Genomic DNA, 23595 nt, shown 5'->3' on the forward strand with positions numbered 1-23595 from the left:
TTAGCCACTGCGCCACCAGGGAAGCCCGGATCTGTTGAGTTTTAAGGTACCTAAGTTATAGTCAACTGGCAATTTCTCACATACAGACTTACAGATCCATCAGCCGAGAGTGAGGCTGAGTGAGGCTGGAAATACCAGTTTGGGAGGAATTAATACATAAACAGCAATTAGATCCAGGGAAGGTGATGAGATCACTCAAGCACAATGTTTGGAGTGAGAAGAGCATGAGGATAGAAAACAAGGTGAGGGTTGCCAGCATTTAGGATGTGTCCAGATCACAGGGAAGACAGTGACAAGGAAGGAGAGGTCAGAAAGGAAGGGAGGAAATCCAAGAGCAGAGTGGTGTTCCAGGAGCTAAAGAAAGAAGTTGGACTCCGGGGCTGTTCATCAGGAGATTGTGGCTCGGCAGATCTGGGGTGGGACCCAAGAACCTGTATTTTTGAAAGGTCTCGGCATGACGCTGATGTCCTGCCAAGTTTGGGAACCACTGATAGAAAGCAAATAACACGACTTGTGTTCAAATTGACCTGGGCTCTAATCCCGACGCTGTCACAGTTAAGTGGTTTGAGCTGAAACAGGATACTTAAATCTTTTTGAGCCTCGGGCACCTCATACATTACAAAATGGGAGTGATGGCCCTACTTAGTGGTATTGATTTAAAGACTGGAGATAATGTATGTAAATCGTCCAGCTCACAGTAAATGTTCAGCAACTAGCAGGCAATGCAATGAATGTCATGAACGTAGACCACTCCCTTAATAAATAGCTTGACCTGGAGGGGCAGGAGAAAAGGGTCAACAGCTGCAGGTGTACAAGAGTCAAAGAGGGACAGCGTTTTGTTTTGTCTTAATTTTGTAAGATGGCTGAAATTTGCACATGTCTGTGAGCTGAGAAGCAAGAGTAGGAGATGCGGTGTGATGAGCTCAGATCCCTGAGTTGATGAGAGGAATTGTCTCCAATTGATGAGAGGAATTGTCTCCACAGGTGTAATGATTAGCTTCAAAAGGGAGGAGAAACCCCCTGGAAAGAAGTTAGTTGGTACAGGGGCAGGACATCTGGAGGTTTCACTCTGAGTAATTCCAATTTTCTCCATGAAGCAGGAGGCAATATCGTCTGCCAACAGGGGTAGGGTTCTTGAAAAGAGGCACAATTTTGGAAAGAATATGAAAGAAGTTTGAGGAATAGCAGAGCCAGATGACAAAAGATACATAGAAGGATTAAGAGGAAGTGCCAACGTCTTAGCTTGCTTTCATGTCTCGGCTATTGTGAATAGTGCTGCTATGAACATTGGGGTGCATGTATCTTTCTGAATTAGAGTTTTCTCCAGATATATGCCCAGGAGTGGAATTGCTGGATCATATGGTAACTCTATTTTTAGTTTTTTAAGGAACCTCCATACTGTTCTCCATAGTGGCTGCACCAATTTACATTCGACCAACAGTGTAGGAGGGTTCCCTTTTCTCACACCTTCTCCAGCATTTATTATTTGTAGACCTTTTGATGATGGCCATTCTGACTGGAGTGAGGTGATACCTCTTTGTAGTCTTGATTTGCATTTCTCTAATAATTAGTGATGTTGAGCATCTTTTCATGTGCCTGTTTGCCACCTGTATGTCTTCGTCTGCCCATTTTTTGATTGGGTTGTTTGTTTTCTTGTTACTGAGTTGTATGTGCTATCTGTATATTTTGGAAATTAAGCCCTTGTCAGTCGCATCATTTGCAAATATTTTTTCCCAGTCCATAGGCTGTCTTTTCGTTTTTTTTAGGGTTTAAGTTGCCCCTTCTTGAACAGAACATGGAACAGGGCGAGAACACCTTAACACTTATTGGACCACGCCCCTCTTAAGCTGAGCTCAGTTCCCCCAGCCACACTGCTGCTGGGGCGGAGGGGGGGAGTGGATATTAGAGCATCAACCATAATGCTGTCTGTACTTTTGGTTTTTTCCAGAACATATAAATCAGAAGACATTTTTGTATTTAAGTTTTTTTTTTTTTTAATAAATTTATTTATTTTATTTTTGGCTGCGTTTGGTCTTTGCTGCTGTGTGCCGGCTTTCTCCAGTTGCGGTGAGCAGCGGCTACTCTTCATTGCGGTGCGCGGGCTTCTCATTGCGGTGGCTTCTACTCGTTGTGGATCACGGGCTCTAGGCATGCAGGCTTCAGTAGTTGCAGCACGTGGGTTCAGTAGTTGTGGCTCGCGGGCTCTAGGCACATGGGCTTCAGTAGTTGTGGCGCACAGGCTTGGTTGCTCTGCGGCACATGGGATCTTCCTGCACCAGGGCTTGAATCCGTGTCCCCTGCATTGGCAGGCAGATTCCCAACCACTGCGCCACCAGGGAAGCCCTATATTCGTCTTATTATCACAAAATACAATGTATTACAATGCTTTTGACTAATGGTTGAAAATACTGTTGATTGCTTATGAATGGAATTATCTTGGAAATTGTAAAAATTAAGTTTGTTAAATAAGAATAAGAAAATTGAAAGAAATGGAGGGAATGGAGCTACATAAATTCATAATTGTACCGCTATTTTGGGTAAGAGTTCCATTTTTTCCTGTATAGAAATATTGATATTTTCTAAGAAAATTTTATGTGTAGTTAGCTCTTACCCTTTATAGATTTTTGAATTCACATCTTACTAAATATATATATATCATCAAAGGTGCAAGCAGTGAAAGAAAAAAATTGATAATTTGGACTACATGAGAATTAAAAACCTTTGTGCTGCAAATGATACCATAAAGAAAGTGAAGACTATTTGGAAGTTGCTAAATGAGAATCTCTTAAATATTCTCAGCGTGTACACACACACACATACACGAAAGATAACTATGTGCAGTGATGGATGTGTTGACTAACCTTATTGTGATGATCATTTCACAGTATGTACATATACCAAATCATCATGTTATACACCTTAAAGTTAAACATTGTTATATTTCACATATCTCAATAAAGCTGGGGGCAAAATGATGGTGAGAAGACAACCCAAAAAATGAGAGAAAATATTTGCAAATCTTATGTCTGATAATGGACTGTATCCAGAATACATAAAAATGCTTATAACTTAGTAATAACCCAAATTTTAAATGGGTAAGAGATTTGAATATACATTTCTCTCAAGAAGATATACAAGTGGCCCTTAAGCACATGAAAAGATGCTCAGCATCATTACTCATTAGGGAAACCAAAACTTACTTTAGCAGTAAGATTCTGCTAAAGCACCCAACCTATAGGGTGGCTATAATAAAAAATGTGGACAATAACAAGTTTTGGTGAGGATGTGGAGAATTGTAAGCCTCATAGGTTGCTGGTGGGAATGTAAAATGGTATAGCCACTTGCAAAAACAGTTTGGCACTTCCTCAAAAATGTAAACATAGAGTTACCATATGACTCAGTAATTTCACTCTTAGGTATACACCCAGAAGAAAGGAAAGCATATGTCCACATAAAAACTTGTACACAAACAAATACTTCTAGAAGAATTATTCATAATAGCCAGAAAGTAGAAGCAATCCAAATGTCCATCAACTCATGAATGGATAAATAAAATGTGACATATTCATACAATGGCGTACTACTCAGTCATAAAAAGGAACAAAGTACTGACACATGTTATAGCACAAACCAACCTTGAAAACATTATACTGTGTGAGAGAAGCTGTCACAAAAGACCACATAGCGTATGCTTCCATTTATATGAAATGTCAAGAACAGGCAAATCTACAAAGTCGATTAGTAGTTACTAGGGCTTTTGGTGAAGTGGATGTGGGATGGGGGGTGGGAAGGAGATGAGAGGTCACAGCTAACGGGTATGTTATTTTTAAGGGGGATGAAAATGTTCTAAAATTAGACTGTGGTGGAAATCACACAACCCTGTGGACATAGTAAAAGCCATTGAATTATATACACTTTTTAAATTGTGATTTCTGTGGTTGTTGAATTGTATACTTTAAATGGGTGAATTTTATGGTATGTGAATTATATCTCAACAAAGTTGTTTTAAAAAATGAACTTCATCAATGAGGGGTAAGTGGAATTCACATACCTCCAGAGATGTTACCCTGAGAAGGACACATCACTTTTGGAGTATTCTGGCTGGGGATGAGTAATTGGAATTTAATCCTGAGCAAAAGAGGCAAGATACAAAATCAAACAGAAAAAAAAAAAAAGCCCAAGTTAGAGAATCAGAGAGCACACAAGGAGAAAAAACGTGGGCAGGGGCTGGGGGGACTATTATTCACGTCCTCAGAGAGATAAGACAGTGTCATATTCATGACATAAGAAGAGGATCCTGTGACAAGGAACACTAGGAGAAGAAAAACACAGCCCTTAGAAATTAAATACATGTTAGCAGAAATGAGGAGCTCCTTGGAAAAACAGTTTTGGAAATTTCCACAAAAGTGGAGAAAAAAGACAAAGAGATAGAAGATTAGAGAGAATAGTTGAGAAGGTAAGAGGATCTGTCCGGTGAGTACGAAACCTAAGTAATAGGAAGTCCAGAAAGAGAGAAAATGGAGAGGCAGAAATCAGCAATTAAAGTAATTTAAGAAAAAAATCTCAGAACTGAAGAACAAGATGTTTGATCAAAAGCCCTGTTGAGTGAATTTCACAAATCTAGAAACCTGAATTTTTCTATCATCGGTAGGTGAGGAGCAATTGCCCAGTGGTGTAGAGTTGGGCAGGGGTGTAGAGTCTGGCACAATTGACTAAAAAGACTTACACTAAGGTACCTCACTGTGAAATTTCAGAACACTGGGAACAAAGAGAAGATTCTACAATCTTCTAGAGATGGTGTGTGGGGGCGGTTTTTAGAAAAGAGAGGGTAGAATTTGGAATATGAATGTTTTTGATTTTCCTTTAGAAACTCTGGAAGTAAAAAGACTACAGAGCACTGCCTTCAAGATTCTGAAAGAAAATTATTTTCTTGCATAATTTTATTTTATACCCAGCTCATTTATTATGTATGTATGAAGATAGATTTAAAATATTTTTAGACTTTCAAAGTCCCTCCAAATTTGCCTCCCATGCACTCTTTCCTCAAGAAGCTCTCAAGGAGGAAAAAAAAAAAAAAAGATTTAGCTGAGAACCAGATAAGATATGAGGAAAAAGAAGATTCCACATGGGAGAGGGGTAAAGGGAATCCCACGAAGTACCATGAAAGAAGTACTAGGATCACAGCTACACCCTGGATGTGAGGGCAACCTATCCAATGTACTCAAAAGACCAGTATATTGAAGATTATAATTTCCAAGATCTCTATTGCCATTGTACCATCTTTTTGAGGACAGAGTGAGCCTGGCACTGATTCTTACGTAAGCTTGACTTAGCTTAACCATATGGTTATGAACTTCCACTCTTCTCTTTATGCCCAGACAGTTAGTTCACTCCACCTAAGTGGTCGCTTTCATTTATTCATGAGCACTAGAGGTGGGTCATAAACATAGAAGCTGAAAATACAGGGCAACCCACTCTCTCTGACAGATTTCTGCTGTGCATCCAATACCTGGTCCATACGTACTCCAACCCCACCTGCTGTCCTGACCATGGTGCACCCTGTGATTCTTGGCCACACTCATCCATGACCTTACCTTACCCACTGACTCCCAGGTCACAGTGGCCCTTTCTTTACACAACTAGGTTTCTGATACTCAGTTTTTCAAAACAATGTATTGTTTGTTTAGGAATACAAACATAGGTGGAAAACTGTAAAAAAAAAAAAGCAAGGAAATTATTAACACAGAATAGTGGTTACTTGGAAGTTGGGGAGGGCGAAATGGAGGAAAAATATTAAAGGTACCAGTAAATATTCTATTTATTACCCTGAGTATGTTTAGGTGTGTGTGTGTCTGTGAGTGAGAAAGAGAGAGGGAGAGATGTGTATGTAGATGTTCACCATATCATTATTCTGTAAATGGTACATGTGTTTTATATTATTTATCTGTGTATTATAGCTTCGTTTGCTATATTTCAAAACAAAAATTTCTTTCAAAAGACAGTAAGCAAAATCACTGGCATTTTGCTCAGAACTTCCTTTTCCTTAATCAAGGATTTATAGACATTGGCAGACTAATTTAAAACAGTTTTTTCCTGAAGGAATTGCAATGGTCCTTCTAAAAATCCACGTTTATTTTATTTTAAAAGAATTTTTGGCTACAACGCGCGTGGCACGCGGGATCTTTGTTCCCTGACCAAGGATCAAACCCACGCCCCACACAGGGGAAGCGCAGAGTCTTAACCACTAGACCGCCAAGGAAGGCCCTAAGATCCATTTTTAAATGCTCAAAAGTTGGAGGAAGGATGAATGTAACAGAGTTCAGGAGATGAATTTCTAGAAACAGACAATGCCAGATCATGAAGGACCTTGAATGCTAGAATCATCCCGGCCTGCAGGGAGGTCTCTAACTACACCTGGACGAGGACCAGATATGTGTGGCTGGTGATTTCCCCCACCCTCAGCCTTTTTTCATCAGTGTGTTTGGGGCAGATCAGGAGGTTACAGAGCCCCAGTAACAAGTGATGTGCAAGCTCACGGGAAATGTCTCAGGTTCTTAGAGGAGGCGAGGTGGTTTTTTTTTGTTTTTTTTTTTAAGAAAGAGTTCTTGTATTTTTTATTTTATTATTATTATCATAAAATTTTTAAAGGTTTTTTTTTAAAAAAGAAAAAGAAACAGCTTTTGACTTGCAACTGGGCCGTTAGACACCATGTAACCTATGCTGCCTTACGTGGGCCAGGTGTTAGCTGGTCCAATTAGCTGTTATACTACTCCTGCCCAGAGGTGCTACATCAAAAAAAGGAATAAATATGTATAATAAGGACTATGCCTGAACAGGTCCTGAAAGATAACTGTTTCAAGAGCAGATGGATTGGGACTTCCCTGGTGGTCCAGTGGTTAAGACTCCATGTTCCCAATGCAGGGGCCCTCGGTTCGATTCCCTGGTCCAGGAACTAGATCCCACATGCCACAACTAAAGATCCCGCATGCCACAACTAAAGATCCTGCACGCCACAATGAAGATCCTGCATGCCGCAACTAAGACCTGGTGCAGGCAAACTAATTAATTATTTTTTTTTAAAAAAAGAGCAGATGGATCATATTTGCTGTGTGTCCGCTCATGCTACACGCTGGCCCCTGCTTGACTGTGGACACTATTGTGTCATTGACTGAGGAGAAACTATTTTGAGCCTCATTTAGAGATGCTGCTTGTGATGTAGCCCCTCTCAGAAGTTGTCCTGAAGGACAGGGAAGCAGAAAAATCCTCCCAGTGGCATGAACATTAAGCAACACATCTCCTTGTCCTCTACATCCAGAAGAAGAGATTAACCTGAACTAAGAAACTCCATCAATTCCTGGGCAAAGGCTAGTGTCTTGACTGGACAACCAGTGACTTGGAATGACCATGATGGGGAGACTGCTAGTGAGGAGCTTTGGGCCAAGAGTGTGCAACTAATTTGTGCACAGGTAAATGTTCACCAAGAGTCCTCCACTGCGGAGAAGGCTCATCATAATCAGTTTGGCAAGACAACTCACTTTGCAGATGCTGGTCAACCTCCTTGTCCGACCATTTCAGTGCTTGCTCGTAAATAAAGTGGTAATGGTGTCAAGACAGAAGCTGTGCAAAACCTCATCAATCTGGACTTGCCCTCACCAGAGCCAGCCTTGTGTATCATAGGCTAACTGCCATTGCTGAGTGCCCGACATGCCAGCAGCAGCAATCCTGTGCCCCTAATGTGGTACCGCCTCCCAAGGGAAACAGATGTCACATGGTAGTAGGTCGATTACGTACCACGGGATCTCCTCAGTTACAAAGTGGGCAGGAATCCACCCTCACAAGGATGTATACTTATTCTGAATTTGGATTTGTTTTCTTTGTTGTCCTTCTAGCACCATCATCTGGGGACTTACAGAACACTATACTGTCATATACTCCCAAATAATATTACTTCTAACCTAGAAAATCAATCCACACTGAAAGAAGAAAGGTAATGGGTTTATCTTCTCAGGACTCTCTGATCTTACCATGTATTCAGTCACCCAACAGCAGACAGCTAGCTGCCCACATAGAATGGTAGAATGGCCTGTTAGCAACAGGCAGGGATCAACAATGTAATTGCCTGCAGCCTCAGAGAGACAAACAAGAAAAGAACTTTCCAGTCAGAATGGAACTGCATATGTGGACTCATGTAGATAGGAGAAAACACAGCATATCTGATATGTTACAAGTAATTCAGGAAGGCAGAGGATGGGGAGGGCAAGAAAATGTGCTTAGCAGGTGAACTCTGCAGGTCTCACTGAGAAGCATGGCCTTTCTTCCATAGGTGATCGGGAGCCAAGGAAGGTTGCCGTGTGAGAGTGACAGGCACAATTTACAGCACAATTTGCAGTTTGGAGGGGTGCCCTTGCCACCACACATTCCTCCTTTGGAGGGTAATCATTGCTTGAATGCTTGGTCGTTCTTCAATCCTTCTCCAGGAGGTGAAGCTTCCCTTCCCGCGATGCAGGCAGGATTGTGGTGACTGGCTTCTAACAACAGGGTAGATAACAGAACAATTGTAACTTTACAGACAAGAAAACCCCTAAACTAAGCCATCAAGCGTAACATCATCAGAAATGCATCACATTAATATAAGGTAGCCTCTGATGTGATGCCAGGAGAGGAACACACCATCTCTGTGATGTTCTTCCCGAAAGCTGGGTGAAGGTTATGGTGGAACTTTCTGGACTATCATTTCAACTCTTCCGTAAATGAGAATTATTTCAAAATAAAAGTATGAAAATTATTTTAAAGTAAAAAGAAAAAAAGGGATAATACCTTGTCCAAAAGATCTTCACTAAAGATAATTTTAGAGAATATATTTCAAGCAGAGTGAAATGATTCTGCATGGAAGGTCTGAGATTCAGGAAGGAGTGATGAGCAGAGAAATTGTAAGTATTTGGTAATTCGAAACAAACGTCAACTATATAAACTATAGGGACTTCCCTGGAGGTCCAGTGGGTAAGCCTCCGCGCTCCCAGTGCAGGTGGCCCAGGTTCGATCCCTAGTCGGGGAACTAGATCTTGCATGCATGCTGCAGCCAGGAAGCCTGCATGCTGCAACGAAGATCCCGAGGGCCGCAACTGAGACCTGGCGCAGCCAAAAATACATAAATGAATAATAAATAAGGGCCTTCCTGCTGGTGCAGTGGTTAAGAATCCACCTGCCAATGCAGGGGACATGGGTTCGAGCCCTGGTCCGGGAAGATCAAACATGCCGTGGAGCAGCTAAGGCCGTGAGCCACAACTACTGAGCCTGTGTTCTGGAGCCTGCGAGCCACAACTACTGAAGCCCACACGCCTAGAGCCCATGCTCTGCAACAAGAGAAGCCACCACAATGAGAAGCCTGCGCACCACAACAAAGAGTAGACCCCGCTCGCTGAAACTAGAGAAAGCTGGTGCGCAGCAACGAAGACCCAATGCAGCCAAAGATAAAATAAATGAAATAAATTTTAAAAATAAATAAATAACTAAAATAAATAACTAAATATTTTAAAAAACTATATAAACAATAATATTTTGAGGACTTAAAAAAAAGAGCCAATACACATGAAAAAAATGCCAAGTATACTAAGAACGGGGGTATCACAGTTTAACTGTTCTAGGATTCTTGTGCCATTCAACAAGATGATAAAAATATTAACTTTAGACTTTGACAAGTATATGTATTAAAATGTCTGGCATTACAACTAAAAGAAGGATATTTATCATCCACTTCAGTAAATTTTTAAAAAATCTTAAAAAATTCAAAATAAGGCAAGAAAGTAACTGCAAATAAGTATAGAAAAGATAGGATAACTAAAACCCACAAAATAAAATAGTAGAAGTAAATACAAATAAAAATAGATAGACTAAGTGCTCTAGTTAAAGAAAAAATATTAAACTATGTTTTTATAAATTTATTTATTTTTAATTTATTTTTATTTTATTTTTGGCTGTGTTGGGTCTTCGTTGCTGCATGCCGGCTTTCTCTAGTTGCGGCGAGCAGGGGCTACTCTTCCTTGCAGTGCACGGGCTTCTCATTGCAGTGGCTTCTCTTGTTGCGGACCACAGGCTCTAGGTGTGTGGCCTTCAGTAGTTGTGGCTTGTGGGCTTCAGTAGTTGTGGCTCGTGGGCTGTAGAGTGCAGGCTCAGTAGTTGTGGCGCACGAGCTTAGTCACTCTGCGGCATGTGGCATCTTCCCGGACCAGGCCTTGAACCCCTGTCCCCTACACTGGCAGGTGGATTCTTAACCACTGTGCCACCAGGAGAGCCCTAAACTATTTTTTTTAAAGTCAAGATATTAGTTGGCTTACAAGAGACATTTTTAAGACATAAGTATACACAGAGTTGAAGGAAAAGAGTAGAAAAAGATATATCAGGCAAATACCAACCAAATGTAAGCTACAATCAGACCAAATAAACTTTAAGGCAAAAAGTACTATTGGAGATTATTTACCACAGTATAATAATAAAAAAGTTCACTTCCCAAGAATGATATCACAATTATGTGTATGTGAACCTAATAACATAGCCTCAAAACACACTTGTATTTTTAAACTTGGAATTTCAAGGGAAAATAGGCGAATCCATCATCATTGTAAAGAATTTTACGTTACTCTTAATAATGGATTAATCAAGCAGGAGAAAAACATCATAAGGTAACAGAAGATTTAAACAACACAGTTAAGAAGCTTGATCCAACAGCCATACATAGAGTATTGGTTTCCAATATCACTTTTTTTTTCAAGCACGGTGAAATACTTATGAAATTGATCATATGCACTAGGCCATAAAACAATTCTCAACAAATTTTCAAAGGATTAATATCATGCAAATTATGTTATTTAACCACAGCTTAATTAAGTTAGGAATGAAAAATAAAAAGATAACTGGAAAAGTTCCCTATATTTGAAAATTAACAAATACAATATTACATAACTCAGAAAAATATTTTTATCTTGAAAATGATAAAAATACTACATACCATTGTTTAGCAGTGTTAAATTCTTATATTAGAAAAGAAGAAAAGTATCCCCTCAAGAAGTTAGATAAAAAACAAAAGAATAAATCTAAAGTAAATAGAAGAAAAGAAATATTGATAAAGATGAAAATTAAGGAAATTAAAAAATAAACAGAAATAGAGATCAACAAATCCAGAAGCTGTTTCTTTGAAAAGGTTTATAGCATTTTCTCCAATAATGTTCAAGGAAAAAAAGATGAGAAGGCAAAAATAAACAATAGTAAGAATAATAAAGAAAAAATAATTGCAGATACTACAGAAATTACATGGATATTAAAGGATATTATAAACAACTTCCTGAAATGAAAATGAAATAGACAAATTCTTAGAAAAATATGTTTTCAAAACTGATTAAAGAAGATGGGAAACCATAATAATTTTACAACCATTATAAGAAATTGCATCAGTATGCAAACATTTTCCCACAGGGAAAACACTAGGTCTGGATGGTTTTACTGGTGAATTTTTCCAAATATTTAAAGAACAAATAATTTTACCTTATAAAATTATCAGGAGGGACTTCCCTGGTGGACCAGTGGGTAAGACTCTGTGCTCCCAATGCAGGGGGCCTGTGTTCGATCCTTGGTCAGGGAACTAGAACCTGCATGCATGTGGCAACTAAGAGTCCGCATGCCACAACGAAGACCCTGCACGCCATAACTAAGACCCGGAGCAGCCAAAATAAATAAATAAATATCTTAAAAAAACTATCTAGAGAATAGAAAAAGAAAGAACTCTCCTTTCTCATTTCATGAGGCAAGCATAACTTTGATAACAAAATAAGAAAGAATAATTCAAGACAGGAAAATTATAGACAAGATTCACTTAGGGACATAATCATACAAATCCTAAAAAATTTACCTATGCATGTAAATCCTCCATTTTTTTTTCCTTTTTTTTTGCGGTATGCGGGCCTCTCACTGTTGTGGCCTCTCCCACTGCGGAGCACAGGCTCCGGACGCGCAGGCTCGGCGGCCATGGCTCACGGGCCCAGCGGCTCCGTGGCATGTGGGATCTTCCCGGACCGGGGCATGAACCCGTGTCCCCTGCATCAGTAGGTGGACTCTCAACCACTGTGCCACCAGGGAAGCCCAATCCTGTTATTTTTTAAATATAATATATCATGACCAAGTTGGATTTGTCCAGGATGCAAAATGGATTTAACATTAGAAAAATAATCATTGCCCCTCACTGCCTTCAGAGGTTAAAGGAGAAAATTAACAATCATATCATTAGTTGCAGGAAAAGCATTTGACAAAATTCAGCATTTGGTAATGTTAAAAACTCTTAGCAATATGGAAATAGAAGGTAAGTTCCTCATTCTTATTAAGAGCACCCTCAAAAACTATAGCAAATATCACCCTCAATTTGAAAGCATTTCTTTTGCAAGATTAGAAGCAAGACAAGGGTTCAAACTATCACCACACAAATGATAAAAAGAAAGGATTGACATATTTATGTAAATTAATAATAGGAGCTTTTGTTCACCAAGAGACACCACTAAGAAAAGTGAAATGACAAGCTAAAAACTAGGGGAAATAATATACAACATATATAACTGACATGTATCAGGACCTGGAAAATATAAAGAATTAAGAAAGATGCAAGCAATGCAATAGAAAAATAGGCAAAAGATTAGAACAAGAACTTCACAGAAAAGAAAACTGAAATGGCCAATAAATGTATAAAAAAGGTCGATCTCACTAGTAACCAGGGAAATGCACATTAAGCTACCACAATAATAACAATACTAAAAATTGTGCTTATTATATAATGCAGACTATTTTAGTGCTATAACTATAGCAACTTTAAACTCTCACAACAGACCTATGTGACAGTACGGCAGCTATTACTACTGATGTGCCCTGCATGAGGAAACTTAGACAGTCGTAAAGACAGGCAGTAAAAACTCCTTCAACTTTGTTCATTTTCAAAGTTGCATGGCACTTCTACATCTTTTGTATTTCCAAAAGAATTTTAGGATCTGCTTGTCAGTTTCTAGAAATGAATCCTGCTGGGATTATGATTGCGAGTGCAATGAATCTATAAATCAATGTGGTGATAATTGACATCTTAACAATATTGAGTTTTCCAGTCCAGAAGAAGGTATATCTTTCCATTTTCTTAGGGCTTTTTTAACATTCTCAGCAATATTTTGTACTCAATAAACATATCTTGTACATTATTTGTCAGATTAACCCCTAAATATTTCATATTTTTGATGTGATTGTAAAATATATTTTTTTTACATTTTCATCTCCAATTGTTTGTTGCTGGTATATAGAAATACAATTTATTTTTTAACTCTGGTAAAATACACATAACATAAAATTCACCAACTAACCTTTTTTTTTTCCTTTGGCCATGCTGCACAGCTTGTGGGATATTAGTTCCCTGACAAGGGATCGAACCCGGGCCCCCAGCAATGGAAGCATGGAGTCCTAACCACTGGACCACTAGGGAATTCCCCATCTTAACCATTTTCAAATGTACAGTTCAGTGGTGTTAAGTACATCCATCATGTTATTGTGCAACCATCATTACCATCCATCTCCAGAGCAAGACTGAAACTCTCTTTATTAAATAATAACTTCCCATTCCCCACTCCTGCTCTCTCCTGGAAACCACCATTCTACTTTATGTCTCTATAAACTTGACTACTCTAGGACCTCATTATAAGTGGTATCATACAATTTTTGTCTTTTTGTGACTGGCTTATTTTGCTTAACATAATATTCTCAAGGTTCTTCCATGCTGTAGCAGAAGTCAGAATTTCCTTCCTTTTCAAAGGTGAATAATATTCCATTGTACGTATAGACCATATTTCATTTATCCATTCATCCATCAATGGACATTTGGGTTGCTTCTACGTCTTGGCTACTGTGAATAATGCTATGAATAATAGTTCATAGCTATTCGTGCTATGAACACGAATGTGCAACTATCTCTTCAAGAACTTGCTTTGAATTCTTTTAGATATACACCCAGATGTGGAATTGCTAGATCACATGGTATTTCTATTTCTCATTTCTGGAGGAACAACCATGCTATTTTCCACAGTGGCTGCAACATTTTACATTTTGAACAACACACAAGTGTTCCAATTTCTCCACATCTTCATCAACATTGTTATCTTCTGTTGTTTGTTATTTTTTATAGTAGACACCCTAATGGGCGTGAGGTGGTATTTCATTGTGGTTTTGATCTTACATTTCCCTAATGATTAGTGATGTTGAGCATCTTTTGATGCACTTATTGACCATTTGTATATCCTCTTTGGAGAAAAGTCACTTCAAATCCTTTGCCCATTTTGAAATCAGATCATTAACACTTGCTTTTTTTGTATGTTGATCTTACGTGCTACAACCTTGAAAAACATTAATTTTAGCAGTTGTTTGTAGATTCCGTATGATTTTCTAGATAGACAATCATGTCATCTATGAATAAAAGTTTAATTTCTTTCTTTCCAATCTAAATGCCCTTTAATTTTCCTGCCTTATTGATCTGGCTAGAATCTAGAGCACAATGTTGAATAGACGTGGTGACAGCAGGCATCTTTGCCTTGATCATGTCTCCGAAGGAAAGTATTGGTCTTTTATCATTAAATATCAGCTAGTTTTACATTTTAAAAAATACTCTTCATCAGGGTGAGAAAAGATTCCCTTCTATCCTTAATTTGATGAGAGATTTTTGTGTGGAATAGATGTTGGATTTTGTCAAATGCTTTTTCTGTATCTGTTGTGATGATCATATGATTTTTTGTTTTTTAGTCTTCTAGGATGGTGAATTATTACCTCAACTGATTTTCAAATGTTAAACCAGCCTTGCAGTCCTGGATAAACCCAGTTGGCCATGATATATTATCTGTTTTATATACAGTCATATTCAATTTGCTAAAAATTTTGAAAGAATTTTGCATCTGTGCTTCCACATTCATGAAGGATACTCCTTTTCTAGTAATGCCTTTGTCTGGTGCTGCAATCAGAGTGATGTTGACCTCAGAAAATAAGTTGGGAAATATTCTCTCCCCTTCAATTTTCTGGAAGAATTTATGGAGAATTGGTTTTATTTATTTATTAAATGTTTGGTAGAACTTACCAGTGAGACCATATATCCCTGAAATATCTTTGTGGAAGGTTTATAAACTATAAATTCCATCCCTTTAACAGATGTAGGATTATTCAAATTATCTATTTCTTCTGGTATATCCTTTAGTAGATTGTCATTCAAGGAATGACATTAATCTAAGTTGTCAACTGTTTTGGCATAAGGTTGTTCATATTATTCCTTATTCTTTTAATGTGTGTAGTATCTAAGGTTATGTCTCTCTTTTCATTATTTATATTGTTAATTCATGTCTTCTCTTTTTGTTTTCCTGGTCAATCTCCTTAGAATTTAATTGATTTTTTAAATCTTTTCAACAAACCATCTTTTAGTTTCATTGATTTTTCTCTTTTGCTTTCCTGCTTTTCTTTGATTGCAACTCTTTATTATTTCCTCCCTCTATTTACTATGGGGTTTTTGTTTGCTTTTCTTTTTCTAATTTCTTAATGTAGATGCTTCATTAATTGATTTGTTCCCACTCTTCTAATAAAACTGTTTAGTGCTCTAAATGTCCCTCTAAGCACTGATTTAGCTAGCCTCTACATATTTTGATATGTTTCATTTTCATTCAATAAAACACTTTCTAAGTTCTCTTGTAATTTATTCTTTGACCCACGTGTTCCTTGCTTTGCAAACATTTACTGATTTTCCAGATACATTTCTGTAATTAATATCAGCTTAATTTCATTTTTGATAGAGATCACAATGTGTATAATTTCAATCTTCTTGAATATATTAAAATTTGTTTCATGATCCAGAATATAGTCTATTTTGGTGAATATTTTGTGTGCACTAGCAGAAAATGTGGATTCTTCTGTTGTTAGGTACAATGTTTTATAAATCTCTATTAGTGGACAATGTTCTTCACGTACTCTATATCATTACTCATTTTCTTTCTACTGATTTTTTAATCAATTATTGATACAGGAGTGTTGAAATTTTAACTGTAATTTGTCTATTTCTCTTCATTTCTATCAGTTTTTGCTTCAGTATTTTGAAGGTCTGTTATTAGTTCTATATACATTTATGATTGTTAAGTCCTTTTGATGAATTGACTCTTTTATCATTCTAAAATATCCACTTTTATTCCCGGTAATATTCCCTGATCTAAAATCTACCATTTTTTAATATTAATACAGCCATTCCAGCATTCTTTTGATTAGTGTTTGCATGGTGTATCTTTTCTCATTCTTTTAAAAGTAACTTATCTGTGTCTTTTTATTTAAAATGTATTCCTTATAGACACTACATATTTGGCTCATGCTTTTATTCAATCTGATAATCTGTACCTTTTATTTGGATGTTTATACCATATATATTTAATATAATTGCCAATATGGTTGAGTTTAAATCTACCATTTTGCTATAGTTTTCTATTTGTCTCATCTGTTCTTTGCTTTTTTTCTTCTTTTCCTGTCTTCTGGATTGAGTAATTTTGTGACTCCATTTTATTTCTAGTATTGGCCTATTAGCTATACCTCAGATTTATTGTTATTGTTCCTTTCAGTGGTTGCTCTAGAGTTTACAATATGCATCTTTAGCTTACCCCAGTCTACCTGCAAATATTATACCACTGTATGTGCAGTGTAAAACCCTGTGACAGCTACTCCCATTTCCTTAGACAACCCCATCATCCACTTCATTCTACATAAGTTTTTTTTTTTTTTTTTTTTTTTTGCGGTACGTGGGCCTCTCACTGTTGTGGCCTCTCCCGTTGCAGAGCACAGGCTCCGGATGCACAGGCTCAGCGGCCATGGCTCACGGGCCTAGCCGCTCCGCGGCACGTGGGATCTTCCCGGACCAGGGCACAAACCCGTGTCGCCTGCATCAGCAGGTGGACTCTCAACCACTGTGCCACCAGGGAAGCCCCAATTCTACATAAGTTTTAAACTCCAAGTGCATTGTCTTTAATTTGCCTTCAAATCAATCATCTTATAAAGGAGATTAATTTAAAAACATTATACTTATCCACACATTTCTCATTTCCAGTACTCTTAATACTTTTCTACAAACACACATTTCCATCTAATAAAGGATATATACTTTCCTCTTCTTTCTGAAGAAATGTTTTTCACATTTCTGGCAGTTCAGGTCAGCTAGGGATAAACTGTCTTAGCTTTTTCTTTGAGTGTCTGAAAAACTTATTTTGCCCTCATTTCTAAAAGACATTCTTTTTTTTTTGCTGACTAAGGAATTTCAGATGGAGTTTTTAATCTTTCAATAATTTAAAGTTATTTTTTCTCATTTTCTTCTTGGTTGTATAGTTTCTAAAGATAAGTCTAATGTAATTCTTACCTTTGTTGCTTTATATGTAATGTGTTTTTTTTAATCTGGCAAAGGTTAAGATTTTTCTCTTTATCATTGATTTTCAGTAACTTTACTATAATGTGCCTTGGTGAAGTTATAATTTTGTTTATTCTGCTTGGTGTTCATTAAACTCCCTTGAATTTGTGGATTTACAGTTTTTATTCAATTTGGGAATATTCCAGCCATTATTCTTCAAATCTCTCTGCTAACCCCCAATATAGGGTAAATTCATCCTCAGTACTAAGATGATACCCTCCTGAGGACTCTACCCAAGGCCAACAGTGTTGAAAGCTCTTTCCATTCTGGCTTCTGGAAACAGGCACTATTTCCACCCACATGGGAGCTCTGGGAATTGTTTTACCTGTCATTTTTTGGTGGTTCTTTCCCCAATTAGTTTGTTCTCAAACATGTGCAAATTAATACCCATCCACAGACCCTGCAGATACCTGGGATTATATATATATATATATATATATATATATATATATATATATATATACATCCTCCCCCTTTCTGGTTCTCTGTCCTGCAAATGTTAGCTACCTTGCTCTCCCTCAGTTGTGATCTTTGTATCCTCAACTCAGCATATTGCTGGGCTCTGGGCTGAGGCCTGGACACTGTCTCAATGCAGTAGGCTGGGGCAATTAGATGGTTCCACTTGTGTACCTCTCTTGCTTCAGTCATCACTGCCCTACACTGTCTATTGCCCAATGTCTAAAAACTGTTGTTCCATGTAGCTTTTTTCAGGTTTTCTAGTCATTTAAGAGGGGAGGATAAATCCAGTCCCCAGTAATCAATCATGGACAGAGCAGAAGTTCTTACTTGGAGAGCTTTTTAAAACACGGAGTCAAATTCATCTCACTCTCAGAAACTCAGATTCAGTAGGTTTGGCCTGGAATCCTGGAATCTTTACTTATTAAAAAGTACTCAGGTGATTCTGATACACAGGAAGTGTTGGAAACTATATCTTGATACATCACGCAAAGCCTTGTTCAAACATTCTTCTAATCAGAAGGAGGGACAGACCTTTTCAGTTTTAAAACTTTTCCTGGTTCTGAGTATGGTGGGGGTACTTACAGCAGACCAATGATCCAGTGAAAACAATAAGTTAATTCAGTCTCTGATCTATTAAGGTGCTCAGTCCTCCTAAGGGCTCTGCAAAGGAGATAATATTATCTGGATAATATTATCCAGAGCCTCTACAGTTTTTTTGTTTTGTTTTGTTTTTGCGGTACACGGGCCTCTCACTGTTGTGGCCTCTCCTGTTGCAGAGCACAGGCTCCGGACGCGCAGGCTCAGCGGCCATGGCTCTCGGGCCCAGCCACTCCGCCACATGTGGGATCTTCCCGGACCGGGGTACGAACCTGTGTCCCCTGCATTGGCAGGCGGACTCTCAACCACTGCGCCACCAGGGAAGCCCCCTCTATAGTTTTAATGTGTGGCAGTCTATTAAAAATTACCAGGCAGGCCAAGAGCTAGTTTAAAAAACAAACAAACAAACAAAAAACCCAAAAACCAATGGAAAGAAAATGTAATAGAAATAGACCCACAGAATATCTAGATATTGTAATGATCAGAAAGAGATTTAAAATAGCTGGGACTGATGTTCAAGAAAGTATTGGCAAAAGTGGAGAAAAATAAAAAGATGGAAAATTTCTCCAAATGAATTAAATTTTATTTTTTTAAAAATCACATGAACATCCTAGAACTTGAAAATACAATGATCAATATTAAGAACTCAATACATAGATTTAAGATAAGATTTAAATTGTGCGTACAAAATGTACAGACTCACGCACAAAGAGGCAAAAAATATAATAGGAAATACAGATGGTAAACAATGAAAAATTCTGACATAGGTGTACATGAAATCCTAAAAGGAAAAGAGACGTAAGAAGAGATAGTGACCAAGATTTTTCTAAAACAGAGAAAAGATATCAAGCTACCAATTGAAGGGATTATGTAAGTGGCACTCATCCCATGACCCAAGTGGGATGAGTACAAAGAAAACCATATTTAGACACATCACAGGAAAATGGCTGAAAACTAAGCAAAAAACAAAAAAACTAAAAGAAGCCAGAGGAAAAAATGACATTACTTTCCAAAGGAGTAACAAAGGAATGATGGAAACCAGAGGAGATCTTCGAAGTGCTGAAAAAAACTTGCTAAACGAGACTGCTATACCCAGCAAAAATACGAAGGATAAAATGAAGTTTTGAGGCAAACAGAAATGGAGAGAAATTGTCTCCAGCAGACCTGCTCTGAACAGAGGAATATTCAAACAGAGGGAAAAAAATTCCAGTCATAAGCACATAAATGTATACTGGAACAAGAAGCAACATAAAGGGTAAATATGTAGGCGAATATAATGAGTATTGACTGTACGATGATTATAAAACCTTGTATGGTTTAAAATATATGCACAATTAAAATCCATGACAATAAACACAAAAGGGGAAGGGGTAAGTGGAGGCACAATATTACTCTAAGCTCTTAGCATTTGGGGGAAAGTGGTAAAAGTAATCATTTATATTAGAGTGTAATAAGTCAATCAGGAATGCTGTAATCTCTAAGATTTCTTTAGAAATGTATAATTAATAAACTGATAGAGGAGGTTAATGGTATACTTAAATATTTAAATTAATTCAAAAGGCAAGAAATAAGAGAATAAGGGATATAAAGTGAATGGGCAAAGGAAATGAATAATAAGATGGCAGGTATAAATCTAAATACAGCAGTAATTATATTAAATGTAAATGGACTAAAAACTCCTGTTGAAACAAGGACAGAGCAGCCTTCCAATTTTAGGCTTAGGTGGACTCTGCATAAACTGTAGTTTATAACAGATACTACTGAAAGGGCAGGGATTCCTAGAGCGAAATGTGGAAGGGGGAAGAACTTTTAGCTGCCAGCCCTGCATGGCTGAATTCTGAGGAAGCTTGTACCAAAGAGAAGCTGTCCTCCCAGTACTGTGGATTTTGTTTTTTAACATGCAAAAGATGAAGACCTTAATATGTCTTTGTTGCAAATCTTTTATTTTGAGAAGACCGCCTGAATGTGCCATTAAGTTATGCAAATGTAAAGCAAAGAGTCTCTGTAGAAGCTGTTTGAAAAGCTAAACTGTGCTTTGTTGTTGCAAATTGTTTTAAATTCTTGCTACTGTGTGCTTAAACTCCAGTTTGGTCTTTTCACAGGAATGCCTGTGGCTAGTTTCCTTCTAAATTAACCAAAAGCAAACACAACTCATCTCTGTATTATTTTTCTTCTGAACACCACACACTAGTCTCACATGAAGAACTCATTTTCTTTCTATTAATATGACTTTATCTGTCCTCTTTGGGAAATAAAAACATTGCTTTACTCTTCGAAAAGAGAATTTCCCCCACTTCTTCCCCCCAAATGTATTTTCATTACAAATATCTCTTATTTTACCTGAGACTGCATCTATCTGATTCATCTAGGATGGAAAATATTCTAATAGATTATTTTCTATCCCCAAATTTCTCTCCTAATTTGGGGATGGGGCTTGGCAGTAGGTGATGAAGGGTGATTCAGTAAATCTCACCACATCACACTGACGTTAGCAGTTGTCAGTGGTAGGATACTGAGTTGAAAATATAAGTTGTTCTGTTATTATTGAATGGTCTAGACAGTCTATGGTATAGAACAATAAGGCTAAGGATTAGAGTGAGAAAAGCTATAGAGACAGGAAAGTATAGGTTGAGGTATAAACAAGGCAGGGCTTGATTTGGGGGGTGGAAATTCAAACTCTTAGTAACTGAAATAATGTTCATTCACTAGCAACATTTTTTGGAGTCTGTACTGCTTGCACAACTCTATGCCACTAGAGATGCAAAGAGGCATCCTAGAAGAGACTATACCTGGGAATGCATTCATAAAACGTAGATGAGGCCACACAACCGGTGCCACACGAAAAACAGGGCAAGTGGTCAAACTACAAAAGTTCAGAAAAGGAAGTAGACGATAAGGTAGTAAGCGAGAAGGTGCACTTTAAAAGGTAAAGCTGAGATAAAACGAGGAGGTGTTGGGGAGAATAGTCTACCAGATAAAAAGGTCCAGTGGCAGGAAAACGCTTCCACACAAGATTATCAATTATTTAGTATGTCTTTTCATTTGTCATTTACTGCCCTTCCAGGGAATGCAGGCTAATAAAAAGTATGACTCAGTCTCTGCCTCAGGAGTTTAAACTGGAAGAGAGACCAGACAAAGAAACATCCATGCAGCCAGTAGAGGACAGGCAGGCCATGAAAAGTGCCAGTCCGCAGCTCAGCCATAAATTCGGACAAGAGCAGTGCTGCGCAGGGCACGGGTACAAGACAGGCGTCGGCATTAGACAGATGGAGGCTCCAAACTCAGAAGTGTGCCACCAGACAGCTGTGTGACCTGTGCGGATCTCACCACCGAGCCTTCGCTGGTCCCTACAAAGATGGCTCTGGTGAGGTCCAACAAGTCTCCTGGGGTAGGGAGGATGAGGTCATTGTGGTGAAAGGGCTCGACACGGCACCCAACTTTCTACCCTTCTCCTCCTCCTCGCACCTACTGATTTTCCCGCAAAGGGGTGGATGTGTGGGGAGAAGATGCGCGCAGACAGGGAATGATGAAGCGAGGCGGCCTTCTCCCCGCCCTCCGCCCCAGCTCCCGACCCGGTTCCGGGGAGTCGCCGTGGGAGCGGGGCGCGGGCACCGCGGTGCGGAGGGAGGCTCGGTGACGGTAAACACAGGCGCCATCAGAGTTCAGATCCTACCGGATTTCCGCGCCGCACCGATGCCTCCCCACCCCGGCGCGACCCTCTGCTTCCCCAGCTGTGCAATGGGGACACAGCACCTCCTGCCCCGGCTATCGGCCCGGCCCAACCGCGCTAGAGGGGCGAGCAGGCGGCCCCGGCCGACGGCCTCCTCCAGTCCTCCTCCCGCTTTGGCTTTGGCCTTTTGTACCGGCCCCACGTGATCCGCCCGGCCGGCTCTTCCCTCCTGCCCCGCCCCGCCCTCCGGCCTTTCCCGGCTCTCGGCCCAGCTCTTCCCGCTCCTCGGCCGTCCCCCTCCCGCGCTGCCCCTTCCTCCCCCTCCCGCTCGCCTAGCTCTCGGGCTGTTCCCGCGCCCTCCCCCAGGCAGCCGTTCCCTCGCGACGCTTCCCCTCCCCCCGCGGCTGTTCCACCGCCTCGCCTCCCCTCCCCCCGGCCGGAGCTCACTGTCTCCAAGATGGCGGCCGTGTCAGTTTGGGGCATCTCCGCGGTCCGGCCCGGGGCCCCGCTTACCCGGCGCTCTTCTCCCCCGGTAAGTAGTCGAGGGGCCGCCCCCGGCCGCCCCCGGCCGTCAAGCCCGAGGCTGAGCCGCTCCGGGACCCGCCTCGCCGCTTCGCGGGGCCGGTGGCCGCTGCAGGCCCCGCCGCGGCCTGCGCCGCCTCCCGCTGCTCTGCGCCAGGCCTCGGGCTGGGGCGCCACGGCCGCCCCCTCGCGCCCGGCCGGCTCCCGGCTCCCCCGCCCCGCGGCCCGCGCGCCGCCGCCGGCGGCCCGGGCCGGGCTCGGCCGGGGAGCGGGCAGCCGGGAGGGGGCGGCGGCGGTGGCCCAGGCCGCGAAGCCGCGGGCGGGCCGTGCAGGCGGCCGGCTCTCCCTCGGGGCGCGCCCACCGGCCTGGCTCCTGCGCCCGCCGCCCGGCCCGCCCGGCCCCTGCGCCCGCGCTCCCGGCGCTCGCGCTCGGCCCCTGCGGCCGCGCGGCGCGGGGTGACAGGCGGCCGTGTTGTGGTGCGGAGGGCGCACGTGCGGCGGCGTGTGCGCCGGGCTGTCAGCCCCGGCGCCGGGGGCGGCGGGCGCCTGTCAGCGCGGAGCCGCCAGGCCCGCCCGCGCCCCACCGCCCGGGACCGGCCTCCGGGCGGCCGCGGCTTCGGCGAAGCTGGGAGCGCAGATGTGCGGCTCTCAACTCTTTCACGTGATTTCATTGTTAACTTCGTCCTCGGGTTCCGTTCCCGTCCGGTGGGAGCCGCCGACTCCCCGTCGGCAAGCCGCGGGCTGGTGCCGTTACAAGTTTCTGAAGTTTCTCTCCCTTTAAAAATAGAGCGCGAAGAGGCGTTCGCGGGGAGGTGGGGGGGATGGAGGTCGGGGAAGGACTGCCGGAGGCGAGCTGCAC

General features: G+C 40.6%; 2 protein-coding genes across 3 annotated transcripts in view; one reads left to right on the plus strand and one right to left on the minus strand.

Annotated features, from left to right (window-relative positions):
* Positions 1-2026: 2026 nt before the first annotated feature.
* On the minus strand, positions 2027-23563 carry LOC125962817 (translation initiation factor IF-2-like). The gene is made up of 2 exons (XM_049704212.1): positions 22728-23563; positions 2027-8528 (listed from the first exon to the last, which is right to left on the minus strand). Exons 1-2 carry the CDS (start codon positions 23405-23407, stop codon positions 8372-8374), a joined length of 837 nt encoding a protein of 278 aa, XP_049560169.1. The 5' UTR covers positions 23408-23563; the 3' UTR covers positions 2027-8371.
* The window catches only part of KAT6A (lysine acetyltransferase 6A), a 110385-nt gene continuing 109392 nt past the window's right edge, over positions 22603-23595 (plus strand). For both annotated transcript variants that reach the window (XM_033415397.2, XM_049704173.1), the window contains exon 1: positions 22603-22746. The gene's annotated coding sequence lies outside the window, so the exon portion shown is untranslated. The remainder of the gene's footprint in view (positions 22747-23595) is intronic.

Source organism: Orcinus orca, chromosome 21 (assembly GCF_937001465.1).
Source record: "Orcinus orca chromosome 21, mOrcOrc1.1, whole genome shotgun sequence".
Lineage (NCBI taxonomy): Eukaryota > Metazoa > Chordata > Mammalia > Artiodactyla > Delphinidae > Orcinus > Orcinus orca.